This window comes from Mycetomoellerius zeteki, unplaced genomic scaffold (genome assembly GCF_001594055.1).
Source record: "Mycetomoellerius zeteki isolate Tzet28-1 unplaced genomic scaffold, Tzet1.0 scaffold285, whole genome shotgun sequence".
In the NCBI taxonomy this organism is placed as follows: domain Eukaryota; kingdom Metazoa; phylum Arthropoda; class Insecta; order Hymenoptera; family Formicidae; genus Mycetomoellerius; species Mycetomoellerius zeteki.
Genome location: NW_017257266.1, coordinates 461697 through 481982, shown reverse-complemented (window position 1 = coordinate 481982; position 20286 = coordinate 461697). Strand labels below are relative to the sequence as shown.

At 35.8% G+C, this 20286-nt stretch overlaps 2 protein-coding genes across 13 annotated transcripts in view; one reads left to right on the top strand and one right to left on the bottom strand.

Moving 5' to 3' along the window:
• The window catches only part of Fas1 (fasciclin 1 Fas1 domain-containing), a 379369-nt gene that overhangs the window by 54 nt on the left and 359029 nt on the right, over positions 1-20286 (bottom strand). The window lies entirely within an intron of this gene.
• The window catches only part of tmod (tropomodulin), a 67112-nt gene that overhangs the window by 18673 nt on the left and 28153 nt on the right, over positions 1-20286 (top strand). The window contains exon 1 of one of the 12 annotated variants that reach the window (XM_018450512.1): positions 1887-2107. The exons of 10 other annotated variants lie outside the window; for them this stretch is intronic. In XM_018450512.1, coding sequence (XP_018306014.1) covers positions 2003-2107 — 105 coding nt within the window. In that variant the 5' untranslated portion in view covers positions 1887-2002. Of the gene's footprint in view, positions 1-1886; positions 2108-14526; positions 14716-20286 lie in introns of those variants that run through there. One more of the 12 variants, XM_018450515.1, reaches the window with a different exon arrangement.

Genomic DNA, 20286 nt, shown 5'->3' with positions numbered 1-20286 from the left:
AAATAATTCAGCAGCTGAAACGAAACATTCTTCACTTATTTTTTCTATTGATTGTAGCTGTTAATTGAACTTTATCGAAGATTATAATTTTATTTTTTTGTATGAGTGTGATTAACACGGACAATCAACATTTCTTTATCAATTGATTTTTATCGATCAGATTTTATTAATTAGATAATTCTTTATCTAATTCTTCAGCAATTTATTACTTAAAGATTTTTCTACGTTAGTTCAAGATTTTTTAGTGCCTCGCACAGATACAAGTGTTTTAGTATATAAATTTGCATCTATTTCAGACGTGCAAATCATATTTAGACTTTTGATCGCAATTATTAGTTTATAAGTTGTAACATTATAATAATAATGTTAATTATATGTAACATTAATTATTATTTCTACAAAATGGGATTAAATAACAACTAACGTATCTCACATTTTCTAATTTTACTTTTTATCTATCGATCTATTGATCGATAATAATAAATTTAGTAGCAATGCAAATGTAAATATAAAATCTATTACTTGCAGTTTTTTTACAATTTTGTGTATTAAAACATATCCACGCGATGCTAAATACGTTTTATTAAACCATTCATGTATATATATATATATATCTTATCTATTTCAATTCATTCTGTATCTAATAATAGTTTCACAGAAGAATAAACGACGGCTAACGACAATTTCTAATATCTCTGTATATTCAACTCCACGCAGGTCATTAATGTTTCGTTTCCAATGCACGGAATTTATGTAGACTTTAGAGGCAGCGAGAAACAAATAGTTGTCTATGTAGCACAGACACGAGACGTGTTGAAAACTGCTACACTTTAAAATTAGTTTATGATGCACAGTTGCTTTGCGCAACATAAAGTTCTTTCTGAATTTGTTGAAGACTATTAATTATTTATTAATCCATAGAATCATACGAAAAGTTATTTGTAAATCTTTGTCCTATAATTAATACACGGGAATTAATTTCATGAAAAATTGTGCCAAAAATTAGCTTTAAATTCTTATTTATTTTTCTAAAATTACGATCTTATCATTTAGCTTTAATGACTGATATCTGTTAAAAATTCGAAAATTCAATAATTGAACCAATTAATTCGAAATTATAATTTTTCTTAATCTCGTTGATGATACGAGGATTTTTAAGAATCGGAGGATCGCGAGGGAAAGAATCTCCCCGAAAATCGAGTGTGGAAGGATTGCCCAGGATTGACGTCGCGACGCGGCATCTCACGCTATGCGCTTTTTAACCGCGTGTTGTCGTCGCGGCGGGTGGCGGCCTAATTATATGTGTTTCTCCGTATTTCTGGAAGCGGTCCGTGGATGGGGCGCGGTGCGATCCGCTCGCGGTACAGCGGGGACTTGTTTCCCGACTTCAGTCGTGCGTGGTCCACCTCGAATCGCGCGCATATTTCACAGTTGTTCCACAAGTGTACAAGGCGACTCTCAGTCCGATCCCGAATACCGGTATCATCGAAGATCACTCTCGCCCGCATAGTCTCGCAGCATCCATTCGCCCATGAGGCGGGCGCGCGGATATCGAAAGAGCAAGATGGCTCGAATCGATCTTCGGCTCGATTAAATTATACTCTCACTGCAAGTTTCCCTGTTTTTGTTTAAAGATAATTTAGTTCCTACTGATAAACCGTCTATCATAACTTTTTATCAAAAATTTTTGAAAATATTGTAATATTTTTTAAGTAAATATAAAAAACATTTGTTTCTGATATTACCAATTAGTATTTAAAAATTAATTATTAGCAAGAAAATTAAAATTTTATGCTAACATTTCGAATTAAATAATTCAAATGTGTATCATTTTTCGATAATTAATAAATAAGAGGCTATGATCATGTATAAACTTGCAGAATCTTTTCTGACTTAACGAAGAGACATTATCGAAAGGATTTTTTAAAAAGTGCCTACGGTGTGAAGAATTTAAATAGAGTGACGTTTAAATTATACAAAGGGAGATATAGCGACGAGAAGCATGGCGACTACGGAGATCTTCCAGGACTGGGATTCTCCCTACGAGAATCTCAGCGCATTGAGGACCTCTACCAGAAAAACCACAACAAAAACTACCAGAATAGAGGTAGGACTCAAAAGGGTTAATCAGATGATTGCGCGTTTAATGAATTTGATATCCGACATCCCACATATTTTTTTTATTTTTAAATGTTTGGATTCTTTATTCTTTAAAATATATTCTTTATTCTTCCAGATTTTTAAATTTATTAATTAATTCATTTGTAATTTTTAAATTTATTTATTAATCTATTTTCGCAAATTTTACGTTTGTCAATTCACGATATTCAAATCTTTAAGTTGCTTAGAATCTTCAGAGATTCTAAATTTTCAAATCTTAAATCAAACTAATTTAAAATGTAAAAATTTAAGTCTTAAATTCAGATTCGAAATTCTTGGATATCGCTACTAATTGCGTCGCAATTGAATACGAAAACGATTCGCTTCTGGAATTAAATCTAGCTATCCTGCCAGAATCCGTCGCGCGTTTTTGCTCCTTCATACATCATACTGATTGTGTATCTCCACGCCTGTCAAGCAGATCATAAACATGTGGAAGGGTTAGATATAGAATGTTGCGATGCGGAGAACTCGTGGATTCGCGTCAGAGGATTACAGACCGGGAATGGGTGGAAAAGCCAAGAAAGTGTCCTTTTTCTTGGCGCGCGCAGGTCGAGTGTACAAAGTAGCTGCAATCGCAGCATGCGATTACTCATCGGGAGTGAGTTTACGATTTTCCGGCTGTTTATCTGTGAATCAGGTCCGCAAAGCAATGGCGGCCTTGCGTCCTGGCAACCGTTTTGTAAACGCGCGGAAAACACTGCACTTTAAGATACAGTCGTGTTTTCAAAAAAAGTCACGAATTTGGTCTGTAAAATAAATTCATTTTAATATGTTAATTGATCCAACGACTTTAAGTTATTAGATCTGAATCCCTTCAAACCTGATTTTAATGGAACCATTAAAATAAAAAAAACTGGTTTAAAAAAATAAAAAAAATTTTTTTTCAATTCAATACAAAGACACTTTAATAAGTAATTCATATTAAACAATTAATTTTTTCGAAATTTGAATTTTTTCAATATATACATTATTATATACATTTAATCTTCAATGATGTCGATAGAATTAAATAATTTCAATGGAAAATGTTTTCAAATTTGATGTACATTATTATGTACGCCACGTCTGAAAGGGTTAAATTCGTGTTACTTGGTTATTTAATTATTAGAATCGAGAAAGAAATTAGGAGCACTTAATAATTTTTAATTCTTTCGAGTTTAAAAAATTTGAAAAGTTTTTATTGCGTTAATTTATTCTCTAAATTCTTTGGAGTGAAAATTGAACCAGTCTTAAAAAAGAGTTTCAATCATTAAGAGTGAGATTTTACTTTTCAAAGCGACAACTCAATTTGAAAGTTTCAGAGAATAATATACACAATATAATGAATACAAGATAAAGAATAAAAGTTGAGCCAGTCTTGAAAAAGAGTGGCTCAATTTTCAATCATTAAGAGTGAGACCTTACTTTCCCGAGTGACAACTGACTCTAAAAGTTTCAGAGAGTAATATATACAATATAATGAGTGCAAGATAAATAAGCAGTCGAATTTCCGACCTTGTTAGCGCCACTTTTGCACTGACAACGACGTGCGACGCATGCGGCACCAGCCGCACGCGGTATGTTGGCATTGAAATCTCGGAACCGATAGATGTATCCGGTCGGGACACCGTAAAAATACGCCCGATATAAATAGGGGCTAATGTGACGCTAAACAAAAGTAGTACGCGTAAGATACGGGAGGGCTGCGACGCGTTTAAACGGATATTTTTCATTACCTATAAAAATAATACACTGTCTTTTTTTGTGTCGCGGCTGCAGCAGTTGGCCACGTGCCAGATGACGGAATAAAGATCGCAATAAAAAAAGATTATTACGCAATTCGCGATGATTTGATATCCGTATAGTCGCGCGCGTCTGTTCCCGAACTTATGTCGTCGATCGAACCGCTTTTCTCACGTTTCTCTGTGCCCTAAGTCGAACAGAGCGTCGGCCGTTCATTCGCAAGTTGAATCGATAATTGAAAATGTCGCGTTCAGCTGCCGTTTTCCCGACCCGTCCAACTTTGTTAAAATATTACGTGCGAAATACGAAGTTCAAGTCGAATAAAGTGCGTCGAGTAAAGTACTTTGGCGTCAAAAGCAATTTAGTTCTAAATTCGCGAAACTTTGGACTCTCACGACCTCGAGTGGGTTCTATAAATTTCCTCGATGTAATAATATTCGCGAATGTTCTTCGAACCGTCGATTCATTCGGCTGTCCTCAGAAGCAACAATGTGTTTTGCGTTTTGGCGTATCGACACCTGGCTCCGGTTTCTTTGGCGATGATCAAACGGATCGCGCGGCCTCACGCGAAGTCGCGTTTAATCGCGCTTTTCCGCGCATTTTCTACGATATTTCGGAAACATGGCATGTTCTCGAAATATCAGACAGCTCGAGACTCGTTCTTGAGATTCCGCTGGGATACGAGATTTCGCGCGCTTAGGACACGTTCTACTTGGCTTTTGCAACGTGTATCGAAGCATCATCTTGTCTTTTGTTATTTATCAAATGTTAAACAAGGATGAAATAATATTTGCGAGCATTGCAAGCGCCAAGCGAAACGTATTCTTAAGCCTGATTTACAATGTGCTCTTTATTTTCTGTTTCTTTTTGCCTCTTGCTTTTTCTCTCTTTGTGACCGTTTCATCAACAGTCATGTTTCTTTCCTCTGTGTTTCTGGTCTCTTCCGAAGTTTGTCAATTTTTATTTTGAGCGACAGAAAATGAAGAAACAGGATAAAAAGTAAAAAGGCAAGAGATTAAAAAAGTGATAAACAGCAAGGAACAGGAAATAAAGACCACATTTGGCTTTCCTTAGGAGTAATAAGAGATCAGACCTCAGGCTGGTAAAGTCAATGACCCAATTATTGGATAAAATAACAAATATTTCAAATTAAGCTTTAATGGTATGACTCTAAATAAATTTATCTTATTAAATTTTTATAAACAGCAAATTTATTTAGAGTTATACATACACGGAGAGAATTTTTTCTTAGAATTCATCCTGAAATATGGTAGTTCCGGGACAATATTGTATTTTGAAAAATTTTATATAAATTTCTCTCATTCATTAATAAAACTACAATTAATTATAAAATAAGTTTGATTAATTTTACTGAAGTGCATGGTAAAAATTTTTTAAATATTATATTGTATCACAACTTTCTCTCTTCTCTCTCTATCATATTTTCAGAGTAAATTTTAAAGGATAATTCTTTCCTTGTATCATTAAAAGTTTAATATTTCAAATTTTTTATTCCTAATTATCCACCAAAACTGGTACATTTACCTTATTACATCTGCAGTACGACAATTTTTTTCCTTGATTAGGGACAGAATAGGAAGATCCGAGAATCTCTCTGCAATTAAGTGACATGCTTGAAAAATGTGCACGACAAATGATATTAGCCTTAAAGGCTAGACGTCGCACTTATCTCACTGGCTCTGTTTGGAGATTTATCGATTGTATTTTCGAGACAGAGCGAATTTGTTGGCCGTGAGTGCGAGATGCAAAACGAAGGATTTTTCACAGAAGTTTTCGCCAGCGGACGGCGTGATCGCGACGAGAACTTTTGATCACCCGTGTAAATCATTGTCAAGATGCGGCGACTTATAAATCATCCGCGGGAGATTTACAACGCACGATACAAATTGCGATCTCGCGCTTCGTGTTGGCGCGGCTCGACACACAATGGCCTCAAGCCTACAATGTGCAATTAAGTGCGCACGCTTGAATACAATGCTAATGATAATTGACGGAACTGTCGAGTAATTTGTGACGGCTGTCTTTCGCAACAATGCCGCGATGAAAGTGACTGGAAAAGCGCGTGAGAGCGCCGAGATAAAGTAGGCAGTGTCTAGCTATAAGGCTTGGTCCACAACCTTGCTTTAAGAGGCCATAAGCCATAAAGCCGTAGAAAATTGGTTAATCATGATCGAATATGAAAAAAAGTAATCAACTGTGATTGGTCAATTTTTTATGGCTTTATGGCTTACGGCTTCTTAAAGCAAGATTGTGGACTTAGTCTGAGACAATATTGTGGACAAGGTCTCAAAAGGCTATAAGCCATAAAACCGTAAGAAATTGACCAATCACAGTCGATTATTTTTTTCATATTTGATTGTGATTGGTCAATTTTATTTAAATTTTAATCCTAAATTTAAATAATATACTGTTATTATTATTTCCGAGTTGAAATTTTAGTTCTACTTTGAATCTCTTTCAACTTCAATTAAACCTTATATAACCTGTTTTTTGATGACCTTGAACAATCAAATACGATCCCTTTTAATATTACTTAATATACATTTTCTATTTAGAAAACTTCTTTTGAACCTAAAAATAGGAAATTTTCCAATAACTGGCTTTTTTTTACAGGCTCAACATAGGAATCAATTCATTAGATTAAAACTTATAAATTTCTACACGGAAAAAATGGCTACGGTTGCAACGACCAAAAGTCGCCCATCAATACATTTTTTGATTATAAGAACTATAGTACGATTAATGATAACCGTAAGATTGGCATATCTTAACGGTTATCACAACCAAATATATTGAGAGGCCAAAATTATCATTATTTCCGGTTGTGACAACCGTAACATTTTTTCTGTGTAGAGTCTATATCCTAATTATAATATCTTTAGAGTCTACATACGTCCTAAAACTACGGTTCAAAGTAGAAGCAAAATTTCGACTCAGACTCTTAAAGTAATGTTATGGAATAGGCTTAATGGAACGTGCGTGCTCATTAGCGCAACAACGAACAGGATGGCGATCCTTGCGGTTTTATGCCCTAAGAACAACTTAAATGGCCTTCCGGTTCAACTCGCCTGGAGTGAATTACAAGAACAAGCGTGACTCTCTGGGGCCGCAGTAAAGGCGGAATTCTGGCAGTTTACATACGGTAGACCGTGCACACAAATCCCGAATTATTTACGACGGATCTATTAATCCCGGTGCACAAACCTCGGTCGCCGCCGTCGCCCCTCAACTCGTCCAGTCCGATTCCGCAATGCGCTCGCACTGCGTCTCTCCGGCTGCCAGGACTCTTCGGCGAGGCGTTGGACCTCGCCGCTAAATCGGAAACCGTAAAACCGAGATTGTTGAGCCGGCGCTCACAATAGAATACGACGCGCAATTGGCAGTTCCGATGTCGTTTACCTCGCTCTTTTCGTGGATTTCGCACAAAGAGTGACGATCAGTAAAGCCATCACTCTGCTCCTTTTACGACAGGCTGTTTGGTTAATAAACTCTGAACTTTTTGTTTATCGCGATCCAAAATTAGGATCAACTTGTTCCGGGGTATTCCGATTTTCTTTCTCTTAGACCATTCTAATTATAAGCTCTTTGTACACCGCTGAAAATAGAATTCGAAAGCTCCGCGGTAAATGAGGGGTTCTCAGGGTTTTTGACCTCGCTCGTGGTCATTATTCTCTTTCTCGTGGGACAGAAAAAAAGATAAAATACACATGGATCCGCTACTCTCGTTATCGATAAACGGCCTTGAACTTTAACCGAAGCGCAGCAGATGAATCTTCTCTTCGCCCGATTCGACTTTATGGATCCGCAATTCATAAATTGTCAATGAAAATATCGATGCTGTCGACAATGAAAAATAAAGAGAACCAGATGCTCGCAATAGTTGGTCGGGAAAAGCTACTACGTACATTCGTGAGCGAGCATGATTTATTTAAAGTGGCTCTCGCGAAATTCCTCTACGTCTTTCTGTCGCATTTCGCTTTGAGCTCATTCCTCCAAAGTAGCTTGAAAATGTGTGAAACACCTTTCTTGTCTTTTCCTTAGGAATCAAGAATATTGCGGTTTTACATTAAAAAACCCCTATATAATTTTCTTGCTTTTCTTTGTTACAAAATTTAATTTAACTTTGAATCAAGATAATGATGTGATAATTTTAAAATTCTATTAATAATAAAGATAGATGTATTCTTATATATTTTTTATTTTTCTATAATATAAGAAAAACAAGAAAAATAATAAAGATACATTTTATTTAGAATTTCAAGATCATCATATTGTTATCATAAAGATTAATCCGACTGAAAATATGAATCCTTAGTTTCTCGTAATATCACGTTCTAGGAATGCGTAAATTGCCGGTATTACGCGGATGGCGTGTGCTAGATGATGACTCTTAAGGAGAGAGAAAGTTTCCACCTTGAATACTCATATTTGACGCGTTATGGCGCAAGTAAATTTGCTTAGTACGTGCAATGTATCGCGGCGTTTTATCTGATCTCTCCGTGCTCTGGAAAGTGTGTTATAAAAATATTCTGATGAACAATTGAATTTAATCATGCGAACGGAGCAGCTTACTCTTAATTGGAAGAAAAGCATGCGTAGTCTTATTGTTAGCAGAATGCAAGTAATGCGAGAGAGAGAGAGAGAGAGAGGGAGGGAGAGAGAAAGAGAGAGATGAACCATTGTGTTCATTTCGAAAATTGTCGGACAGTTTAGATTCGCTAGCCCGAAGCGATCGTTGGCTTTTCTCTCCCGCAAGAAGTGAAGGAGGCTCCGTGTTACGTTTCTTTCACTTCTTTAAAATAATTGTCCTCCGGAAAATTATAAAAATAGAATAAATTGAGCTCTCTCGAGATCTAAGAAAGGCGATAAAAAATACAATGACTAACGGGAGCAATAATCAATGCTATTATTCCTACGTAATAATTAATAAATGTAATGTTCACGATATTATAATACATACAAATAGAAAGAATCGGACATTTCGGCTCCATTCGAGCCATCATCAGCGATTGTCCTCCGCGTTCGGAGATAATATGGCCAGTAACAATTCTTTTCCTCCATCCTTTCATACGTAAATCAGATAAACATTATTAATCCTTCGTTTGCAATCTAGATCTTATTTTTGCACAAGTGATTTTTATTTACAAATTTCTTCGAAATAAAAGAAAACGGAATACGTTCTTTATTGCTTAAGTTATACATTTTTAAACAAATTTTCATCTCTCATTTTTACTTACATTTCAATTTTTATTAAATAAAAGTTTTAACATTTGGATTGAAAAACTATTTGATGATAGAGAGTTGGAAAGTAATTTTAAATGTTTCCCCACATTTTTCGTCTGGAACAGTAAAAAAATTGGGCTGCACAAAAAAAAACCCAGATTACGAATGGAGGGTTAAGTAAATAAATACAGAAATTTGTTGAAGATGAATACAGAAGGCAGTTAATTTCGTCAAAAATTTATACTTACGTTTCTTTTACGACTATATTGTGCGATATTTATTATCACACTTTGCGTAAATCGTTTTCACCTTAGCGAGAAGTGCGCACCGTTGATGAATCTTCTTTTAATTAAATCAGTGCAACGTTGTGGGTTAATTGCAGGAGTCGGATTATTGTTGCTGCTGTAAATGTTGCATGCTTCCTTCAGCCGCGAGACTATCTTCGAATACGTAAATCGCTCGATTATGCATGACGCGAGGGTGGCTTTCCTTACTAAGCGTGCACGTGCACGCCGATCACGCGTACGAAGTGTACACGGCTGACCTTTCGTCAGTCATTGCGGAGGTTCCCACGCGTGTGCGGACGGACCGTGGTCAGCCGATCGTGACTAAGGGGGCCTTTTAAATGCGCGATGGCACGGGATTAGCTTGAAGGGACAAAGACGTCGTGTGTCTGCGCCAGCAACGATGCCTTTGTGACGCCGTGGATAGGAACTACGAGAATGGCATTGAATAAAAGAGCCAATTGTTCTCGAGTTTGATGTACCAATACTTCAACCACGTAAACCAACGCCAACGCGTTTGAATCCGCATTTCTTAAATTTAAATTCTTTTATATTCCCTGTCACAATAATTGACGTCTCAAACCGTCCGCGCTTTCCTATCTTATTATATGAAGAGCGGAATTCCAAAATGCATTTTGTCCAAAATTTCATTTTTTTGGTTAGAGATGGCATAGTGTTCAGTGTTGAAAGACTCATATTATAAGCTACTCTGAAATGTTCAGAAAGCATTTTTTCATCGTTAATTTATATGTTGAAAAAGACATAGACATTTCGAAGTGCATTATGTTTTTTAACTAGAGACAAACAAAATGTATTTGTTTAACATTTTTAGCAATTATTTAGCAATTTTAGGTCTGTCTTTTATTGCTGCATTTTCTGAACTAGTACATACAGTGCAATAAAAAACAGACCTTCTGTTTAATATTTTATACTGGATGTACTGATTGATATATATTGTTATTTTCTGTAAAGTGCGTAATTTTCGTGTGCGGGAGTTTCTTTCTTTCTTTCTCATTTTTTGAAAATCACAAATTTTGGACAAAACGCATTTTGAAAGTCTGCTCCTCATATACTTTCATATTAATACTTGTATTTTTACCTTGTGAACATACACTGTTATTTTTCTCGTTTCAGAATGATTGTATGATTACTTTTGTATATATTGATCAAGTTCTTCGTATACGTTTCATACGCTTGAGGGGACATCATCCCAGATCGTACGATGAACGGCGATTTCTCTTTCTCTTTCTACCTCACTCTATCTCTCTCTTTCTTCTTGAAGAGTCTTTGATTATTAACGAAGCTTAAATAAATTTCTGGAGTGCGAAAGAAACGCTTTACGATTCCAATAACGCCAACGAGTTTGCATCGCGGGATTGCACCCCGCCGTACCTGTCAGTTTAACGCCCGCTCCATAAATCGCAAGTGTTCCCAAACAGCGCGGAGATCTATAAACCGTCCCGAAATACGCGCGTAAAACATTTCCCTCCATTTCCCTCTATCCCTGATCGATTTGCGCTTGCACTCGGAGGCCGTCCCAGCCGGTCGGCTTTACGAGTGCACTAAACTTAGGCCGCATTGACAAGCGCGATTATTTACGCATCGTACCCGGAGATATCACGGGGAAACAACGTTCACTGGATATGTCCCGTATATCGCAGTCGGTCTGTGTCAGCGACCCCGACAGTTTTTCATCACCGGTGTTTCTAATCGATCACGCGACGGGACAGATTACTCTCCATTTGTCGCCGATGGCAATCCCCTCACTCTGATATATATGTATATATAATATATAAACAGAAAAATATTATTCTATCGTTATCGCTAAGAAAAGTGATTAAAGTGATAAAAAGTGATTCACTTTTTTCCTTTCAAAAATAATGGTTATCTTTAAAAAAGAATATTTTCTCGATAATAATCTTAAAATATACGTATTTATTACAAATTTTAGAAAAACTCATTATATATTCAAAATCAAAATTTATTTTCTTTTGAAAAATATTATAAAATTAATCGGAAAAACGATTTTATATAATAAGCAAATCGAATTTGTTTCAAAATTAATAACTGTGATTGAAGTGCGCTAAACTTATTAGGATTCAGAAGAATATTTTGAATAAATTTAATGCTTTGATGGATTTGTGGATATATAAACTTTTGAAATACTTGAAGCAAGTAACTATTACATGCGTACAGAATGTATTTTTCTGTGTGTAAGTATACTCATGGACTTGAGTATTTGTTCATTGAGTACGTATTATTGGCTGTATTCAGCAGAAAAAAAGCAATTTTGTAACTGTTGTAAGATTAAATAAAGTCGAAATGTTTCCTAGATATTATATGTTTACTAATTGAGTAACACTCTAATAAACTATTTTATATTTTTGACCTAATTAATTGCTCATAAATCGACCTACTACTATTATTTGCATTGCAATCTTGAATTTGATTTTTATTTTAATTGTTGTAAGATCCTTCAACTCTCGACTGCAGCAACGAGTCATTTGGATCTGAAGCGAAAATTTTTGAACGATTATATAATTCGTACGATTGATACTACAAAGTTCTAAATTGTACGTTACAAGGCTTCGAACTTTTCTCTATTAATCACTATAAGGCAGAAATGTACTTACATTTTGTACTTTAAACGGATCACTTCAGAACTTAGGTAAAGTTGAGGATTAATATCACTGATTTATATATTTAGATTCAAAGGAACTGAAGGCAAAAACCAATCATATTAAAGAATATTACAACAGTTTAAAAGTTATTTTTTTGTTGAACGCAGCAAAACTCTGTGTGATTTGTACGTACTAGTTCAATTTATGAAACAACGAAAGTTTGCCAAAAGATTGTCGTGTCTAATTGACAAACGGATAGGACAAACGTATCCGCAACGGAAGTGTGAACATCGTCGATAAAGGTCGACCATGCTCTCGAAATAAACTGAAAAGCGATTTAACGGTCGAAAATAGAAGACGTGTTTTTCGTAGTTCGTATTTTTGTAAAAGCCTAGGACACGTGATGAGAAACAACGATTCCACTTTTCCGCGAAGCACGAAGATCGAGAACCCGAGGAAAATTTATTCTGATTGTATCTATGGCTCATGTCGCGTTTCTCTTGCTATTTCGAGATTTATTCTGGCAAACAAAGGCTCGTCAACCTCCATGAAAATTATATAGGAGTTTTATCGCAATCATTTTTTAGAACAAAAGATATTTATTTTTGCGTTTTTAATTCTTCGGTGCTGACGGCCTCTATTGAATCCATTCAAATATACATCTTTCTGTAAAAAATTTTAATTTAATTTTTTTATGTTACCTCTTCAAATTAGAATTATTTTTGTTAAAATATATACTCATAATTAATTTTTATATGAGTTATTTTATTTTGATTTCTTGAAATCAATTATGCCTTTTTTTAATTAGCATAAATTAAATGAGTTTTACAAACAGTGTCAGTGATTGTGTTACAGATTTTGACGTCAGCTCCGAGGATTATTATAGACAACTTCAGATTATCATTCAGATTATCTGAATTTTAATTTAAAAAAATACTGCGTTTTATTATGCAGATATTATAAATAATTTTCAAGCTGTTTTCCAATAAAGTTATAGCTACTATTTCTTGAAACATTTTTCTCTTAGAAATAGATAAAGTAACAGACTGTTTCGAAATTATAAATAAATCACTAAAAATAAGATAGACAAATCGTCCTGCAGTTAAAAAAAATTATTTTTTAGAGATGATCTATAATTGAAATTTAATATAGGTAATATGATGTATTGTGGTATTTGAATCTGCAAAAATCTCCAAACAACGCAAAAATTCAAAAGATATGAATTAAGATGTCTGAGAAATTAAAGCGGTCATTAAACGTTTTTACGATGCCGTTATAACGATTTCCATATGTTTGTGTAGTCTGGAAATAATTCGGATACCACAGATCTGCGATCACGTTGCACGTTGCGTTGTTAAATTATATTCACATCTTTATCGCCCACGACACGAAATTCGTATAATCATATAGCGGCACTTTGAACAATAGCACCTGCTATTATACTGAGCGTATGGGAGTTTTATGAAAAATTCCATAGGAGAGACGCACACATCTCGCCTGCATCTCTATCTAACGGTTGATATGCAGCCGTGATGAGGTCATCCGGCGAGTCCGTCAGATGATATCATGCCGATCTCAAGCGGCAACGGGTTGTTTACTAGTACAAGGGACCGTCACGGAGATGAAAATGCCGTTCGGACAAGGTAATAAATTTATCAAACGTCAGATGATATCTTATTGTACTCGCAATAGAGAATGGAGTATTTGGCCGCGTTACCACGTTTCTGCGAAAAAATAGATAAAGTCGACGTTTCGCTAATTATTTACTTATATCTGTGAATAGAAAAATTCTACTTCATAACTTATTCCAAATAAATTATGTATTTTTATAATTTTCTCCAGAAAAGTTTTCTCTGTATTCCAGAATGAGTACTTTCTCCATGTCGTAATTCAGTATTTTATCGACCGTTTAAGTTCGAATGTGCTTGAATGTTGTTTAAAAGATTCTCAAGTAGATTGTCACCTTCGAACATTTTTAAAGTTTAAGGTGCTTTGAAGTTTTGAATACTTTAAAGCTCGAAGCTTTAGAGCAGTTTAAACTTCCAGTTCAGAATTAACTTCGAAAATTCGAATTCTTTCAAGTTGCTTCGAATCCTTGAAGTTGTCAAAAATAACAGCCCTAATTTGGAATGTTATTTTTGGTGAATTCTTTCAAAGCTCTGAATTTTCGAAGTTGTCAAAAGTAGGCAGCCGTAATCCAAATCATTCTCGATCTAGCAGAAAACTACTCTCTTTGATGACAAGAGGAGGAAGTGCAGACAAGAAATAATTTCCGCTGACATCATCGTCACCTGTAATCCGTCACCGAGCTGTGTGCTTGAGCGGAAAAAAGCTTGGAAAAACTGGATCCCCCATCTAGGGAAGCAAGGCCCCGCGGGCTCGAAGTGAAAGTCGTTTTGAACGCAGCTGCCACCAGCTCGTAGACTTCGCTACTTGCTCACAATACCACTCTACTCGCCGCGGTACTCTCATCGAGGTTCCAGCATAAAACTCGGTTGTTTAGTAGCACTCCAGCTCCGGGCGACTGTCGTTTCGACTCACGTGCCGCTTCTTATCCGCTCGGCTCGGCTCGGTTCATCTCAGAGAAACGTTATCGCGATTCCAAAGCATCACAAGCCGGTCCCTCCGCGAATCTGTGCCGCGTGATTATCTCACATCAGGTTACTCGGCCCCTTCATTGCGTAAGTACGGCTCCATTTGTGGTAATTACCAAGATTCGCCCGACGAGGACGAGTCGCTGCGAGTAGCTGTTATGGCGATACGAGCTCTTGCGGTGACAATTAGCCCGATTGTACGTGACGAATGTTCTACATACTTCGTCCAAGGATATCGTCAAGAATCGAGAGATTTGACGATTTAATAATAAAGACTGTACTCAAAAATTTTGATATTCTTACGCCCAACTGGGGTACTTCGAAACTCGCAAAATATTTTCGCTAACTTTATCGCGTAGCTCTATTCGAGGGACTCCAATTTCGGTAATGCCGCTGCGATTCATTGCGGCCTTAGGCAAATAGCGATCATTCGGATAATGCGTGTATTTTGCATGCGGTATTCAGAGAAAATGAACGAGCGCCACTAATTAACGATTGGTCAATATTTGATCAGCTTGCTGCGCATATCAGTGAATCCTAGGCGCTTCATTATTCTAGTAATTGAAACTGTATAATATCGCGTCCGCTCGATTGTTTCGCCAAACATCTGCGTTCGCTAACCATACACATGCCTCCGGCAAACTACAGTTCTTTTTGTCAAAGTTGATTTAAGCGTTTGATCATGTTGCTCGAAATATCTAATTACTTATGAAGCGCAGATTCGAGCGTATTGAATGAAAGTTCATGGATTTACCGGTTCACGGATTTATTCTTAATTTACGATGTTTAAAAAAGACTTTCCATCCTTTTCTTGAATTTCAAGAGCACATGCTAAAAATATAAAAATTCGGATCAATCGGTGCAGACAAGAAGTAATTTCCGCTGACATTATCGTCACTTGTAATTCATCACCGAGTTGAGTGCTCGAGCGGAAAAAATCGAAATAAAGAATCTTCGATGCTCGATCGATTTCGATAAAGAATCTGCTTCATTCGAGGATCAATTCGACAATATCAAGGTTCAAAGTTTTCGTTTAACACACTTTGGCATACCCATCCCAATTTAATTGCTTATAATTTTTATAAAAATGAGCATATTGTAAACAATCTTTTTTCAAACGTCAAACATTAATTCTGCCAGCAATTGGAGTCTTTAAAGGCACCATCGGTATTTTGACGGTGAATTTTGGTAAATAAATTAAAGTTGGTAAAAAATAAGTAAAATACACTCTAAATCTGTAGCAATGAAAATTTTACTGCTAACAAAAGTTGATTAGCAAAGTCATTGCTTTAAGTATGGATTTTCACTGCTTTGAAGTTAATCTGTCTATTTTACATAATAAGTGGACTATTTCACTCGATCAACCGAAGTGGTTTAAGCATTAGTTGACAATGCAATGTAAGATGCATAACATGCATTGAATGTTACTGCAAGGAGTGAATTTAGCGACGTTATAACGCATCGCTATATCGTTTGACGTTTGTTGTGGACGTTACGGGCGTTACCGTATACAGTCTGAGTTCTATGATGCTCAAGTAGTACACAGCGCTTACAAAGCGTTAACAAAGCGCTAAAAAAGCGCATATAATCACTTCTTTAGCGTTTGGCAAGCGCTGCTGTGTTACTTTGGTGGTTAAAAGTCGTTAAAGGTTCGATAAGTATATCAGAATTTTTTCAGATTTTCATATAACTTGAAAAAATTTTAATATCTATAATAATTTATATTAACATAAAAAATTTGCTCTGTTCTCGAAGACCTATAGCTGACGGAAGAGTAAAATATACGTTGCTGGCGGAGGGTTAAGAAATATAATGACACTAAGCAAATATATGTATTTTTATTAATAAAGAAATTATAATAAAAAAAGTATTGGAAAAGAATTGGATATGCCAAAAAAGCATTTAAGGATTAAAACCGTTTTAAGTACAGTTTTAAATTATTATAAGTCAGTCACAGAACCATATATAATCGATCATCACCCTTGTGGAAAAATTTGTCCGAATGTGTCTGAAATGTAGTCAAAATGTGTCCGAATTCGTCCTAAATGTCTCTAAAAATTGTCAAAATGTACAAATTCGGACAGTTACAGATAAAATGAGAAATTTTCCGTCAAATTTCGATAATACTAAACTCTAAATTTATTAGAATTTGTTATTTTTTATATTTTTCGGACAATTTCTAACAAATTTTTTTCACCAGGGCAGACATAATTTGAGACTGTCTTGAAATAAAAACTATGAATACCGCCCTAGGTGTGATAATTGTGTTAGCAAGTGATACAATAACCGATCGAAAATAACGAATTGATACGAATACTGACCTGCGATATTTCGGTCGAGCGTTTCCGTCGTGTCACGTGCTCGCCGATGGATTTGCTTAATTTAGTAATAGCCTCGGTCCATCAGGGTGTATTGACGTTGCAAATTGCAAACTAAAAATTGCGATGCTTCGTCGCCACAGTTGATATTGCAGAAGGGTTTCCATCAGGAAGTTGGTTGATGTGTCATTGATGAATATTTACGCGGTATGTCAATGGATGGAGTCCACAAATAGATACATCTACACCATAATTCTGGTTAACTTAGGGGAAACTGACAGTTTTATTGAAACTAAACATGTCGTGTCGAATACAGAATAATCGGACAATTATAACTCAAATGTCATTGCTATTTAGATTGCCGCAATGAAGAATATAGTAAATAAGAAATAAATGGAGAAAGGCGCACTAACAAATCGTTGAAAGAACATATCGCTCGTGAACTTTATCTGAACTTTAGGTTTCGTGATTCATTTCCAGATAAACGCTTAACTGATACTCGCACGCATATAATTATAATTTAATCCATTTGAGAATCCATTTAAATTCCATTTAATTTCGGGTTTAATCCTAATTTAATTTCAAATCTCATTCCAATTTAATCCCAATTTTTTGTTATACCCCAATCAAACTTTTTTTATTTGACTATGATACATGGAAAGAACGTTTTGCTGTAAACTAAAAATTCAATACAGCTCTAAAAATAATTTTGTTAGATTATCAAAATAATTAGATTGAAGCGGGATAATGTGGATAGATTAATAAAATGTAAAAATTCTATGAAAGATTGATAGTGTTTTGTATGTTTGATTGAATACTCTATGCGACTTCAATTTTTTATACAATTTGAAAGTTTCTGTTAACCTATTTAAATTACCCTACTTTATCTTGTGTAGGATGCTCAAACTGGTTGCTAGAATATCAAAACTTTTTGCAGCATTACTCGACATGCTTGAGTTTCCTATATAATTATTTTGATGTTTCAACAAAATTATTTTCAGATCCGTATCTATCTAAATTTTTAGATGCCTCAGCAAAATCATTCCTTTCATGTAATATAGGCCCGTATTCATAGTCAGGCCTTATATTTAAGGCTTCCCTAAATTTATCTTCAGATGCTCTACGAATTATTTCATTGACTACTGAGCATCTAAAGATAAATTTTGAAGCCTTAAATATAAGGTCTGACTATGAATACGAGCAATAGTCATCTTTAATCTTAGATAGACGCGCGTGATGTCGATCTAATTACTAACTGGAGTTTCACATCCGCCATTTTGTCGCCGACTAATTGAAAAGTTGACACGATAACCCAGATCGGGAGGCCCATATCGATATACTTACTTTCACAATTGCGGGATCTTCGCGTTTTCCGGGACCGTGCGATTTTACTAATTCTCGTCCGAGGATTGCGTTTGGCGCAAAGCCAGCGGGAATCTGTTTGTACACACATACAGAGAAGGAGAGAGAGAGAGAAAGAGAGAGAGAGAATGAAAGAGGAAGACCCCGATCGAACGAATCGAGAAACTGAATCGAATTCGTGCGGAGAATCTATATGGATCCCATGCGGAGAAAATAATCCTGCGTCTCGAAGAATACGGCGGGAGTGCAGACTACGATGGCACGAAGAAACGCGGAATTGTGTAACGCGCGCGCTTGGCACGCGCACGTCTCTTTACTCGCGCGTGCAAAATGATTCCGACCGCCGAGAAGCATAAACTGTGAACCGCGCCAGATAAATCATTTCTCAAGTACGATTTGCATCGCGATTGTCGCGAGCTAACTTATGAGATCCACGGCGCTTATTACCGTCATTACGCGGCGAATGCGCTGTAATTAAGTCGCTATCTTCGAGATCTAGTGTACGCGTTCACCGAAGAGTCACGCGACTTATGTCCATTTTTACTAATGTTGATTAACTTTAATCTCGATTTAATTTATTCTTTGATTGGTATTCATAGTTCTTATTTCAAGACTGTCTTAAGTAATGTCTTAAGACGCTAATACGGCCCTCTGATTGGTTCGTGACTTCTTAAGACTGTACTTAAGAAATTTTGAATATAAGATCTGACTATGAATATCGGCCTTTATTTTTTCTTCATTTTTGGACCTGAAGAAAGATGAAAAATAAGTTAAATTGAGATTAAAGTTAATCTGCATGATAGAAACAAGCATTAGAGATCCTCAAATGAGAGATTGGACACCATGCATTTGGTCCGCCATATTTTTCAAGACTTGCTTAAGATAGAATGAGATTATAAAATAGAATGAGACATCCAAGCATCTCATTCTACCTTAAGCAGGTCCTAAAAATATGGCGTACCAATCAGAAATTGTCTAAACGGTATCTCTTACTTGAGGATCTCTAACGTGACTGAGAACGGAGAGATATCAGCGATAATTACTGTTCGCTACAAATCTCAATAGACTTAATCCACGATTAAGTCAGCTCGAATGTCGGCTCGAAGAAACGCTCCAGGTCATTGAACAATGTCTCCCCGACATTGTTCGCCAGCTGTTCGACATGCATAAATACTGGCAGCGTAACGCCGTGGAAACCGTTGCGGCGGTACGTTACGCTGCATAAAACGATGTTTAACGACCGTTACGCCGCAAACGAACCTTAAAAATCGCTTGATTCATCTACGCTCTGAGTACGTTGGACGAAGTCGAGCGAAGGAAACGGTGCTTGCAGTTAGGACTGGGTGATAACGTAAACTTTTCTGTCAACACGTGTAATAAATCAAATTGACTACGGACTTTTTATGATGATGTTGAAACAGTATACTTACCCTCGTAAAAATTTCATGCATTTTTTTAGCAATCATTGGAAAGTTACGTTAACTCCGTTCAATAATTGAGAAGCAAAACTATACTTAGAATTTCAATCAAGATTTACATCTTGATAACGCTTTGCATCTTAATAACGCGTCTGCAGTTATTGCGTACAATTGCAAGGATGCTCAAAATCTGAACCCATTTGCTGAACAGAAACTGAAGGTAATAAATGGATGCAGTATTTTAATTAATAATAATCTACTAATACACTAGATACTAATCTACTAATACTAATACAATAACTGGACAGCAAGTTGCACATATCTTTACCAGCAAAACTGCTTCAGCTATTGAATAAAAACTCTATCAAGTTCTTATTCATTTTTTATATTCGCAATATTGTTATAATTAATAAGGATACTAGACAATAATTGAAGAAATGTTTAAAAAAACTGCATACATTTCTATCAGGGTAACGTAACGTTATTGTTCTGATGCTACATACTTAGCTGTCTTTAAAATTTTTTAACGTAAAAGAATCTTTAAACTCTTGAACTGTTAG